Source organism: Crotalus tigris, unplaced genomic scaffold (assembly GCF_016545835.1).
Source record: "Crotalus tigris isolate CLP2741 ecotype Arizona unplaced genomic scaffold, ASM1654583v1 scf7180000023902.72407, whole genome shotgun sequence".
In the NCBI taxonomy this organism is placed as follows: domain Eukaryota; kingdom Metazoa; phylum Chordata; class Lepidosauria; order Squamata; family Viperidae; genus Crotalus; species Crotalus tigris.
The window spans coordinates 2,704-16,444 of record NW_024100259.1 but is presented as its reverse complement, the minus strand read 5'-3'; the positions used below and the strand labels follow the sequence as shown (position 1 = coordinate 16,444).

The window sequence follows — 13,741 nt, the reverse complement described above, 5'->3', positions numbered from 1 at the left end:
ATAATAAAAAATAGTAATAATAATTACTTACCAAACACGACGAGTTGTGTTTCTACCAAACAGTTCTACTTTGGTTTCATCTGACCATATGACATTCTCCCAATCCTCTTCTGGATCATCCAAATGCTCTCTAGCAAATTTCAGATGGGCCTGGACATGTACTGGCTTAAGCAGGGGAACACATCTGGCACTGCAGGATCTGAGTCCCTGGCGGCGTAGTGTGTTACTGATGGTTGTCTTTGTTACGTTGGTCGCAGCTCTCTTGCAGGTCATTCACTAGGCCCCCCCGTGTGGTTCTGGGATTTTTGCTCACCGTTCTTGTGAGATCTTGTGTGAAGCCCCAGATCGAGGGAGATTATCAGTGGTCTTGTATGTCTTCCATTTTCTAATTATTGCTCCCACAGTTGATTTCTTCACACCAAGCTGCTTGCCTATTGCAGATTCAGTCTTCCCAGCCTGATGCAGGTCTACAATTTTGTTTCTGGTGTCCTTCGACAGCTCTTTGGTCTTCACCATAGTGGAGTTTGGAGTGTGACTGTTTGAGGTTGTGGACAGGTGTCTTTTATACTGATAACAAGTTCAAACAGGTGCCATTAATACAGGTAATGAGTGGAGGACAGAGGAGCCTCTTAAAGAAGAAGTTACAGGTCTGTGAGAGCCAGAAATCTTGCTTGTTTGTAGGTGACCACATACTTATTTTCCACCATAATTTGCAAATAAATTCTTTCCAAATCAGACAATGTGATTGTCTGGATTTGTTTTCTCATTTTGTCTCTCATAGTTGAGGTCTACCTATGATGACAATTACAGGCCTCTCTCATCTTTTTAAGTGGGAGAACTTGCACAATTGGTGGCTGACTAAATACCTTTTTGCCCCACTATAGAAACAGGAACTCTGATGAAATTACATTTAATTAATTAAATTAGTAATGAGATCCCTGAGGCTGATGCTGCGAAACTAAATACTGGATATCTGGCACAATTTTTGTAAAGAACAAACGAAGGTTTCCTCTTTCGGAAATATTCAGGCGGTTTCTTTCTTTGGTCATAATATGATTAACAGCACTAAAGCCTGATTCCACAAGATAGGAGGCAGGGGAAAGGTATCAATAAACTGAATATCATTTTCCACATATTTGGATATAAGGCAGGCATTTTTTTACTTTGCCATAGGTTTTCATATCCACCACTATCGAATTTATGTTTACTTTCTTCATCATATCTAATTTCTAACAGTTCTTCTTGGCAAGTTATATCAGCCTTTTCAATATTTGCGGTAAAAGGATTTTTCATCCAGTCATACACCTTCAATTTCAAAATATCTTCAAATCGTTTTTCCATGTCCAATTTAAGTTCGTTGAGGTGGCTACTGACTCTGTCAATATCCTCTGGAGTTACATCATCTTTTATAGATGATAATTCAGGAAACTGATGAAATTTTCTCTTCAATAGATTATAACGAAGTAGTTCAAGTTTGTCAATAAATAATGACACAATACTTTGGCAACCTATAAGAGTCTTATTAGCTCCTTGAAGCTGCAAATTGACATCATGAAACCTCTTGAAAATATCTGCCAAATAAAAGGCATCATTCTTTACTGTTTTTAACTGTTGACACAGATTGGTCTCATTATTACTTTCCAAAAATTGTATGACACTATCATATAATGCTAAAGATGTACCCTTTGACAGCCACCGAACTTCTGTGTGCAAAAGTAACGTAATAAAATCTTCATTATTGTCCTGGCAAAGTTGTCGAAACATTCTATCATTTTTTGGTTTGGATTTGATCTTGTTTATGGCTCGAATTATTATAGTTAATGATGAATGGAGAGTTGTACTTAGATGTTTTCCTACAAGATGTTGTCTGTGCACCACACAATGAATACATAAAACATTTGGCACTTCTTCCTTCAAATAAGCAACAAATCCACGATAACAACCTACCATTGATGGTGCTCCATCAGTAGCACGTGCAACAATATTATTCAAAGGAATATTATTTTTTGTAAAGTATGATTTCACAGTATTAAATATAGATAATCCTCTTGTATCTGTAATGAGATTTATTGCGAATAGCATTTCTTCTTGTTATGTATTGTTTTCATCAAAATAACATACATATGTCATCAATTAAGCATTATTATCTGCAGTGGTAGACTCGTCCAATTGCATAGAAAATGAAATATTTTGGAGAATACTTATCAGGTTTTTTTCAACATTAACTGCCATTTCATCAATTCGTCGCTTTACTGTGCTATCGCTTAGGGGCAACGTTTTTAAATTTTCAGGTATATCCTGATGCATTACTGTTGAAATAAATTCTTTTGTAGAGGGTATTATTACTGTTTCTCCAATATTATAGCTTTTACCACTTTTTGCAATTAATTGTGAAATGCAATAAGCGCAAATTAATCCATCTTCGTTCGCTGCAGAGTGTTTCTTAAATGATGCAACGATTGTTGAACGATTTTGAAATTTTTATATATTTCCTGAAAATATTCAATGGGCTTGTCCTTATCATTTGGATGCTTTGTAGAAAGATGTTCTCGCAATCGACTTGGCTTCATTGCCTCATTGGATAATGTTTTATGACACATAAATACATTGGGTGTTGTTTATTTACAACAGATTCTATGAAACCCATCTTCAGATACACTGGCAAATAGCCACAAGCGTATTTCTTTTTTTGAGACATGGCCTCTACCTTGGTCTTGAGGGAATGCTCAGTGGAGTTTGGTTTGCCCCGATCAGTGCCTGTCACAGTAGGATGAAGAGAGAGCCTGGTTCTTGTCAGAGATGCCTGAAACCTCTATGACTGAGGGCTCTGTGTGGCTCTCAAAATGGCAGCCGCGCCAAAATTAGCAGCCGCTTGTATTTTGGCCAGGCCTTCCCAGCCTTGAGGGGCCCTGAGGGGAAGCTTGTTGTTTGTTGTGCCTTTAATTTCCACCCCCCGGAGCCAAAAATGAGGCACTTGCGGTTTTATCTTGTTGCGCAGCCTCTGTTGTGATACGGATCGTCGAGGAAGTCGACTGGAGCCTCGCAACAACGGCGCGCCTCGGCGAGGCTCTCTGGCCTCCGAGAGCTCCGTGCGGGATTCCACAGCTGAGGCTAACACCCCACGCCTTCTGGAAAGCTCTGTGAGCCGATCGGAGGGCTCGATGGTTCCGAAAATTTAAACGGCTCGATTGAACCCCTACCGCCCACCAGGAAAGCTGGAATGCCCACTAGTGGGAAGTAGAGACCAGGTTGACTACCACTGCCTTAATGCTATGTTTTTTGCTATTTCAGCTAGTTAGTAGTGGAAATATAAATTTCCAAGCCGGCAATATTCTGAACCATATAGCTCTATGTAACCTCGTATAGCTCTATGTAACCCTAACTAGAGAGCATGTATCAGTATGTCAGTGGAAGGAGTTTCTAAAGGGCATTGGGAGACTTCCTGGACACAAGTCAGATTGGAATGTCTTTGTCTGAAAGAAGCATGGGCTATCAGATGTCACCCAATGAGCCTGCGCAGTTATAAAGATGGTATGGAAGAGAGCAGCATCCTTTTACTTGTAGGAATCAACAAAAGATGTAATTTCCAGAAGTAACAACACAGCATGAATGCAAGTAATCTTTGTAATCTTTCTGATCAAAATATATTTCTTTTTGTTATGAAACCATTTCTACTGAGTTATCTATCTGACTTGATTTAAAGAAGGCGTTTTTAACTCACAGTCTGAATAGAGTGTGTAGTGGGAGGGGGGTGAGCTGAAGCTGCAGCAGCACCAGAGAGGCCCGGGGAGAATCAGCTGGAGCTGCAGTGTTGCTGGGGCTCTGCTGAAGCCCTGGGATCGGCCCGTGTGGCTCCAGCTGATTGGGGCTTCCAACAGCCTCGGGGTGGCTGGCAGCTGCACGCAGTCTTCAGGGGAAGAGTCAGCTGGAGCTGTGAGGCTGCCGTGGCTTGGCAGGGACCCCAGAATCAGCACATGCAGCTCCAGTCAATGAGTGCTGTGTGAAAAAGCCAGCCAGGCAGTGAGTGAACGCATGGGGGAGAGGAGAATATAAAAAGGAGGGGTTTGGGTAGAAAGGAGGAGTGAGAGAGCAGAGAAGGCAATAGGGAGGAGAGATGTCGGTGGGACAAGCCTGAAGGAGAGAAGGGGATGGCATAAGTGAGGCTTCTGTGGAGGAAGCCTGAGGGAGAGAAGGAGTCAGCAACTGGCCCTTTGAGGGCAACCATAATGCTGATGAGGCCCTCAATGAAATTGAGTTTGACACCCTTGCTCTACATGAAACCTTTGGGAGTGGCCCTTTCCCCCCACCATGGGGCAAAGTCTCCTCCTCCTGGTGCCATCCTGTTGTCCCTCTTAAAAACAACTTTAGGGAATTCCAGGAGAGAAAGGCTGCTTGGCTTAAAGGAAACTCTTCTGCAAAGTCAAGTGCAGGTAGTCCTCAAGCTACAACAGTTCATTCAGTGACTGTTTGAAGTTATAACGTCATCCCCGCAGTCATGTGATCAAAATTTGGATGCTGCTGATGATAATGATAATGTTGGAAGGGACCTTGGAGGTCTTCTAGTCCAACTCTCTGCTCAGGCAGCAAACCTATATATGGGGTCCCCAACCCCCGGTCTGTGGACCGGTACCAGGCTGCAGCATGCCAGCAACTGGGCCACACAAACAAGCAACGGCCCATCCATGGGATGCAGGCAGCACACAAAACCACACACCCTCCAGTCCATGGAAAAACCTCTCTCCATGGAACCAGTCCCTGGTGCCCAAAAGATTGGGGACCTTTGCCTTATACCATTTCAGATAAATGGCTGTCCAGTCTCTTCTTAAAAACTTCCAGTGTTGGAGCATTCACAGCTTCTGGAGGCAGGTTGTTCCACTGATTAATTGTTCTAACTGTCAGGAAGTTTCTCCTTAGTTCCAGGTTGCTTCTCTCCTTGATTAGTTTCCATCCATGGTTTCTTGTCCAGCCTTCTGGTGCTTTGGAGAATAGACTGACTTCCTCTTCTCTCTGGAAACCCCTGAAATATTGGAACACTGCTATCATGTGACACCTAGTCCTTCTCTTCATTAAACTAGACAAGATATTTCTTTGGATGGTTCATATTTATGACAGTTGCAGTGTGCCGGAATCATGTGATTACCTCTTGTGAACTTCTGACAAGCAAAGTCAATGAGGAAACTAGATTCACAACGGTGTTACTAACTTAACAACTGCAGTGATTCATTTAACAAACACAGCAAGAGAGGTTGTAAAATGGGGCAAAATTCACTTAACAACTGTCTAACTGAGCAACAGAAATTTTGGGCTCAATTGCATTTGTAAGTCGAGGACTACCTGGGTTTTCACAGACCCATTCTGGCTTGTCCGATGAGGCAGTTGCTGTTTTGCCTAATTCAGGTTGAGGACGAATCTGGGGCTTGGTTCATCTTTCCTCTCCACATTTTCCTCTTCTTTTTTAAGATATTTAATTTAATAGCAGGAGCAGTGAAGGGTTGGACAATGAATCAGAACACACAGTTATAGCTGATTGGTTGAAGAGGGCTGGCTACTGTATGAGGCAATCTAAGCTTTGATTGGTTACCTTGAGTGAAAAGGGGGAGGTTCTTTGTTTCCCGCCTTTTTTCCTCTGAGTGCCCTCTATAATTTACCTCATAATACGTTGATTTACCTGATATGCTGCTGTTTGCCTGATTATCTTATTTACTATTAATATGTTTATTTATATAAAACTATATGTTTGTGTCAGCATCTCTGCCTCCATTTGGACACCGGCTGTGCAATTCCCTGACTTTTTCCCCTGCAGTCCCTGATCGCAGAGGAGCTGCGGACAGGGACACACAAACACACACACCGTTTCATGAGGGACTGACAATCTTCTGCCCACCAAAGGGGCTTGCTAGTTCGTGCCCTTCCAACACACACACAGACACGGACCCACATACCCCATTCTGTCAACATAGCCATGCCATTTACAACACCTCTGCGCCACCTTCCCCTTTTCTCTCCTTGCCCTTTGCGGTGGGCAGAAATGAATCTGAAATGAAATAGAAATGAAACAGACTGGGATTTGTTGCTTGAGTCTTTACTGAAGCTCAAAAGGTTTACATGAAGTCAGTTGTCACTATTCTAGAAGCTCAGCAACCGGGGACCACCTGCAGCTAAAGCAAAGGGGGAGCAAGGAAAGCGGATACAGGAAGAGTCGAGATGGAAGCGTCAACAAGGAGAGGTCCCTTAAGATCTTACTGCATCAGTCTTCTTGGAGAGAAACGCCTCTTCAGAGACAGAGGAGAGGAAGGCACGGTTCAAGGCAAGGTCCTGTTAGGAAACAGAACCTATGCCAATGGGTGAGGGGGAGGCTAGCACAATAGGCCTCCAGAGCTTTTGGGGGCTGATTCCCTTTTTTCGTTCATTTTTTGGTCTGCCTGTGGGAATAATGGTCTCCTGAAAGAGCTGCACTGGGTTTTCCATGACAAATGAAGGCACATATACATCTCCCAGGATAACGTTGCAAGATCCAATCTGGGTCGGTCACCAGGACCAGAGGTTTACTGTTCTGAGCATTCAAACCCTTGCCGAGCCCATCCTCATGAAACCTCTCTTTACTGGAATACAGGTAGTCCTTGACTTACAACACTTCGTTTAGTGACTGTTCAAAGTTACAGCGGCACTGAAAAAAGTGATTATAACCGTTTTTCACACTTAAGACCGCTGCAGTATCCCCAGAGTCACATGATCAAAATTCCGAAACTTGGCAACTGGCTCATATTTATGATGGTTGCAGTTTCCTGGGGTCATGTAATTACTTTTTGCTGCCTTCTGTCAATGGGGAAGTCAGATTCACTTAACAACCGTGTTACTAATTTAACAACTATAGTGATTCACTTAGCAGCTGTGACAAGAAAGGTCGTAAAATGAGGCAAATTCACTTAGCAAATGTTTCACTTAGCAACAGAAATTTTGGGCTCAATTGTTATCGTTAGTCAAGGACTACCTATATGCACTTTGGGCTATTCTGTGAGTCGCAATTATGTGATGCCTTCCTATTGGTTCATTGGGATGTTGATGGCTGGTGATGGGCTTTTGTTTCCTTGTGCTGTCATGTTCAACATTCTCCATAAGTTTTGAGGTGGGCAGGCAAAGTTCATCAAAATATATCTATATCTTAATAGAAATGCTTGTTGCTGATAATAGTTAATAGATAATATTAAGTTTGGCTGTGCAATGTAACCTAAATCATATAATCTGTGTGTCATAATTATAGAGATGTGTTCATGCTATGTAGAAACCATTTTACAAGAAGTGTCAGTGTCAACTAAAAGTCACAGATGTTGTAAGATAGCACCCGTGCAGAAAGGTGTGGTAAGACAACCGTTTGTGTGAACTTCTCCTTTTACTTATGTAGCTTCAAGATATAAACTTCTCTGTTTTAGTGTGTCAAAGGTAGATAAGAGCCACCCTAAGGCTAAGGCGTGGGTGGTTAATGCTATAAGAACTACTCCCTGAGAATAGCTCAGGGTTCAGAATTTGTCATGTGAATGCTCTGAACCATTGTGCACAAATAAAGCCTGTTTTCTCCAACCCTTCGTGGTCTTCTCTTCTGATGTAAGTATCGTGGTTTTTTCCACAACAGTTTGATATTCCAAAGAACCACTGTCCTGACTATAGGGAGAAGGAGAGCGCAAAAGTTAGACGTCTGGCCACTCACCCAACTGTTCCTCTGTGCCACTTAGATTGTCATATGGGAAATTCTGTTTTTTGAGTAAGAGGGAAAACCACAGTTTCCTGCACAGCCTGACACCAGGCTACCTGAGTGGTGGGCTATGAACGAGCTGGAGAGGGCAAGGATGTGTCTCTTCAAAGGGTTGGTGGACCATCTTCAGGTCAGTTAAGCAGGACAGATGAATGAAATTATAGGGTATAACCTCTTCAGATCCAGATCTGTAAGGTAAGGGCTAGATGAACAAGGAAGAGGAACGAGGTTGTTTGATTTCTAGAATCGTTCTAGGAATTGGATTACACTATTCATACTCTTCCTCGTACTTGGAAACTGGATTGACCCCATATCTATCAGCAAGGTGATGCCATGGAATCCGTCCTTGAGGTGAAGCCAGGTGACAGGGACACCATTGTCTTCCAGCCTCTTCTTATAGAGCAAGCCATCATCTCGGAAAATGTCATATTCGCAGGTTAAAAGGAAAGTCTCTGGAAACTGCTGGATGACGGCGTCTTCTGCCAGGAGTGGGGAAAATATGGGGTCGAAAACTGTTTTGTATTTTTGGAAAAGATCTTCTGAAAATGGACCAGGTACAAACGGCACGTAACCCCGGCCTTTAAATTCCTCCGGAATATGTTCCGCACTGATCCATTTCTGATACTTTGCCATGAGTTCCTGCGGGACATGGGCATTGGCCATAATTTCATTGACCCCAGCACTGGTTCCTGAGAGATACATTGTGCCAAGACGAACAGCCTCTTTCTTGACTAAGGGGGGAATGGACTGGTTTTGCTGGTAAGAAGGTAAATTTACATCCAGGCATTGTAGGTAAGGATTGATTAGTATGTGGGCCTGGGGCTGTGGCAGGTCCTTTGTCATCAGAAGTTGCTGAGCAGTGCTGGCAACAAGTGTGCCTCCGCTGCTGTCGCCAGCCAGCACGATCCGTTTCGGGTCCACCCCGTAGTCCTGCGCATTCTTCAGAAAATGTGATACGGCAGTGTAGCAGCTGAGTTGTTGAGCTGGATAGGGGTGCTCTGGCGCCAAGGGGTATCTGAAGCAACAGTCAGTCAAAATACAATCTTAGAAATACACTGGCATTCCTATTCTGAAGATGAATAAATTATAGCTGCCCCACCCCAAAAAGACTGGGCAGCATGCAACAACCAATAGAGGCAGTCCTCAACTTACAACAGTTCATTTAATAACTGTTGAAAATTACAACATCACTGAAAAAAGTGACTTAGGACCGTTTTTCACATGACCGTTGCAGCATCCCTGTGGTCACATGATCAAAATTAGGGCACCTGGGAACTGATATTTATGACAGCTGCAGTGTCTCAGGCTCATGTGATCCCCTTTTGTGACCTTCTGACAAGCAAAGTCAGTGGGATTCAGTTAACAACTGCGTTGCTAACATAACAAAATTGCAGTGATTCACTTAACAACTGTGGCATTTTATGTTAAGACATAAAATAGGGCACTTAACTGTCTCACAAAACAACAGAAATTTTGGGCTCAGTTGTGATTGTAAGTCAAAGACTAGCTGTAATTCTGTAAACTACTCTGAAGTAACCCGCGGCATCCTTGTTAGTTCCTTATGGCTGTCAGTATTTCAGCACAGGGCTTTTCAGCTGGTGAAACGCGTACCACCTGTGGCAGGTGGTACGGGACCATCCTAGAAGTGGTAGTGGGGGGAGGGGAATGAGCTGAACCGGCGGCAGCACTGCACAAGCCTGAACGAGAGACGGCTGGAGCTGCAGGGCTGTCAGGGCTCAGCAGAAGCGCCAAGATCAGCCCTGGATTTTGGCTCTTTCCTTTGCGGGGAGGGGGCCAGGAGGAGGGAGGAGGCTTCCATGTTCCTCAAATCTGGGGCAAAGCAAAGCAACAGGAACCGGAAATAGCCAATTGTCTGGCTGACAGTGGCTGTGCTGTGCTGGAAGCGCAAGGCAGAGGTGCCCTGAAAACGGATCAGAGAGAAAGCTGAGCAGAAGGGAAATGTGAAAAAAAAAAACCCAAAACCCCACCTCCAGACAGCCTTTTCCCCTCCTTTCTGAACACCCTGATGGTCCCCTGTGATGGGCGAGGGAGGCAGCAAGAGGAGAGCCTGCTATGGGGCTTCGATCTGTACTTCATCTTGGACAAGTAAGTGTGCGGGCGTCATGGCGTCTGTGCAGGATGAGGCTGGGCTGCAGGGGACCCTTTGTTCTGGGTAGGGTTGCAGCAGCCCTGGCAGTTTTTCAAAACTCCGCAACAGTTTTTTCCCTTTGCTTTGGGTGCCAATTTGGAGAAAAAACGCCTGGCGGATGTCGCGTTCCTCTTTCCTCTGGAGAAGGTTGAAGGAAAACGTTTGGCTCCTTCACTGGTTTCTCTTTTTGCAACGTTGCTTTTGGGGGGGGGGGGAGTTTAGCAAAGAGCAGCTGTCAGCTTTAGCCTGTCTGATTAGACTTACAAAGGCCTGTTTCCAAAGGAAATCCCTCGCTCGGCTTCCCTCGTGGGATGCAATTCCCACGGAGGAGCCGTTTAAGACAGGGGAGGGCAACCTGGGCTCTTTTATGACTGGTGGACTTCAACTCCCAGAATTCCTGAGGCAGCCATGCTGAGGGGAAAGGGAGAGGTTTCCAAGCTGAGCCAGGCTGGCTCAGGAATTCTGGGAGTTGAAGTCCACGAGTCATCAAAGAGCCAAGGTTCCCCACTCCTGGTTTGAGATCTCTGAACTCCAGAGTTAATCTGAAACTTGCTCCATGGCTGTGATGGATCATTGATTCAATCAATAATTAGAAGTTAGCATCTAGATACCCATGAAAAAGAAATACCTTTGGGAAATATTAAACAGGCAGGAACAATAGGAAAAGAGGTAGAAAGCCTAGGCCCAGAAACCAACTATTACAAATACGAAAGGCTGCTCCAAAAGAAACATCCATTTCCCTCTCTTAGAAAAGTCAAGCCAAAAAACAAAAATTCCAGAGAAGAGTCTCTCTCTCTCTCTCTCTCTCTCTCTCTCTCTCTCTCTCTCTCTCCCTCCCTCCTTCCCTCCCTCTCTCCCTCTCTCCCTCTCTCTCTCTCTCTCTCTTTCTCTCTCCCCTCTCCTCTCCTCTCTCTTCCTCCCCCACCTGTGATAAGGACTAGCCTTGAACAAACCAAAAGAAAGCTGACAGACTTGCCCTATATCAGTGAGGGCGAATCTTTTAGAGACCGAGTGCCCAAACTGCAACCCAAAACCCACTTATCCATCGTTGAGTGCCGGGTGGGTGTGGCCCATTGGCTGGGTGTGGCTGCGGTGGTAACGGAAGACTGGGTGGGACTAAAAAGTTCAATCAAGCAATTCCAACTTTGCAAGATCTTTTTTTTTCCTGCAAGAAGCTGAAATTGACTGAACCTTTTTTTTTTTTGCACATGGCAGCAGAGGCCTAAAGCGAAAAGGTTTTATAAAACCCAGCTGAAGGCCTAGGACTGGGGCGATAGAACGCATGCCCACAGAGAGGGCTCTGTGTGCCGCCTCTGGCACCCGTGCCATAGGTTCGCCACCACTGCCCTATATACACATAGAAACCAATAACAGGATTAACCCCAGACACACCAGCGCCTACAACAAGATTAACCTAGATACACAAAAACCTCATCAACAAGTTATTTCCTTCCCTGGGTCATAGGATTAATCAATCCTGCTGAAAGGGAAAAAAACCAAGCTAGGAAATTAAGAAGAACAAACTTCTTATAAATCTCATCAAAACTTAAAATAGGAAAAAGAGTATAAATTGTACCATGCATTTAGGTGATTTTTACTAGCTAGTCCAGAAGTCATTGCTGAATCACTTCTCTGTCTGGCTTCTGTAGTAAAATCCACTTTCTGGCAGTTTGCTTCGCTCAGTCTCAACTATTTTTATTTTTATTTATTTTGAGCCTATTTCAGTATTTTCCTCTTAAGTCTGAGTTACTCCCAGTTGCTTTGTTCTCCATTAATGAAATGCACATTCCCTCTCCTTTTTTTCTATTTTTGCTGCTTTTTCTGCAGCTGCAGGAATTGTATCCAGGGAGGAAATAAAATGCTTGCTCATGTTATTTGTCCTACAACTGACAGGATGCATTCTGTTTGCATAAGAGGTTTGGGGCTGTATTCTTAAATATTGTAACTTTGGACAGTCACTAAATGAACTGTTCTAAGTCTAGGACTAGACTTCGCCCAGCCTGGTTGGAAAAGCGCCCAGACGGGGAGAGAGAGCGAGAGAGAGAGCGAGAGAGAGAGAGCCAAGAGGGTGACAGCACTGGCAGAGCTTAATTCAGCTTCCTCCACAGAAAAGGCCGCGAAGCAGCGCAGCCTCCCTTAGGAGATGCTCGACAGAAACGAATCTGGCACTGCAACGGTCCCCAGTTCGAAGCTGTGCGGAGATGGATAGAGGAGCGGTGTCTAGGTTCCTATGACCATCGGAAATATGTGTTTTCCGATGGTCTTAGGCGACCCCTTTGAGAACCTCTGGTCTAGAGAGAGAGAGAGGTTATGGCAGTTGGCTTTTGTGCCTTCTGTGACACAAGTCAGCTTGAGCTCACTTACCCGATGCATGCGATCACAGTGTCACTTTGCCGGGCAATGAAGTGGCACAGCCTTTCGTGGGATCCTGAAATATCACAAAGAATTGTTTGAATTGATGTTCAGATGAGAATGTCCCATTTCTCCCACCCCTAACTTGTATGTTTTTATCTGAGCACATGCATTTTTCCCCTTTGGTCCTTGGCGTGCTGCAGAAGAATCAGGGTACCCCTTAGGCCAGGGATGGCGAACCTTTTAGAGACCGAGTGCCCAAACCACAATCCAAAACCGACTTATTCATCGCAAAGTGCCAAGGCCGCATTGGGGGTAGGCGTAGCCCACTGGGTGGGTGTGGCTGCTGTGGTCATGGCAGATTGAGTGGGCATGGCTGGGGTGGGTGTGGCCATTTTGATGTTGCTTGTGGGGGGATGCCTGTGGGGGCTGGCAGAATTGGGGGAGATCCAGGGGGTCTCTGGTGGATGTGGCGTTGGCAGGAGGTTCGTCCTGAGGGGTAAGGACGTGGGTAGGGCGGGGGTGCCATTGCTGCAGGGCAAGGCGAGACGGAGCGGCTGCTGCCTGATACCATCAGCCCCCGCACACAGGCCAGCGACGCATGGGGGCGTGCTCTACCACCTCACTTTGAGCTTGCTAGCCAGCTGCTTCACCTCCTTTGTGCTGGGTGGGGTTGCCGCTCTGGGTGCCAGTGGTGGCCTAATGGACCTGTGCAAGCTGACGATGGCGGCAAGTGTGCCCACAGAGAGGGCGCTAAGTGCCGCCTCTGGCACACGTGCCATAGGTTCGCCATCACTGCCTTAAGCCAAACATTTGTCCGTCCTTCTTTCATATCAATCAAACAATTATTTGGAAAACCTACTGGGGCTTCCAAACAAGCCTCCTCCTCCGTGGATCCAGACAAGTCCTCGTCTGTTCTCTGGACTTGCTCTTTTGGGACAACAGTCCATCACCGGCACTCTGTCAAAAAGCATTTCCTTGACAATCAAGTCAGATGGTTTCCTGGGATGTATTCCATTCCAAAGGAGCCTCCATATGAAAAATTCATGGCAGATGCCAAGTTTATCCAGAATCCTGGCCTGCACAGGGGAAAGACAAGAAAGAAACCAAAGAATAACACACAAAGGATCTTTTTAGATCACCGGTTCTCAACCTATGGGTGGCGACCCCATTTGGGGTCGATCGTCCATTTTACGGGGGTCACCAAAGAAGGCGATCTGCCATTTTCCCCCATCAGGGGGCGCCGCCGTGCATGCGCACCGCGCATGGGGGCGCCGCCGCACAGCGCATGGGGCGCCACCGCGCATGCGCGCTGCGCATGCACGGCACGTTTGTGTGATGGGGGTCGCCGTCACACAAATGTTGAGAACCACTGGTTTAGATGCTATCCAGAGTGAGTTCTAATAAAAGAGAATATTTGGAGCTCAGGGTTGAAAGGAGGGGTCCTTGGTGCTCTCTGAGCTTGCTTGTGCATCCTCAGGTACACCAAG

At 45.4% G+C, this 13,741-nt stretch overlaps 1 protein-coding gene across 1 annotated transcript; it reads right to left on the bottom strand.

Annotated features, from left to right (window-relative positions):
• Nucleotides 1-7,686: 7,686 nt before the first annotated feature.
• On the bottom strand, nt 7,687-12,327 carry LOC120298457 (arylacetamide deacetylase-like 4; the record flags this gene model as incomplete). The annotated part of the gene is made up of 2 exons (XM_039322232.1): nt 7,687-8,765; nt 12,264-12,327. Coding segments are annotated over 2 exons (839 nt in total), but the record flags the coding sequence as incomplete, so codon positions are not given.
• Nucleotides 12,328-13,741: the final 1,414 nt, after the last annotated feature.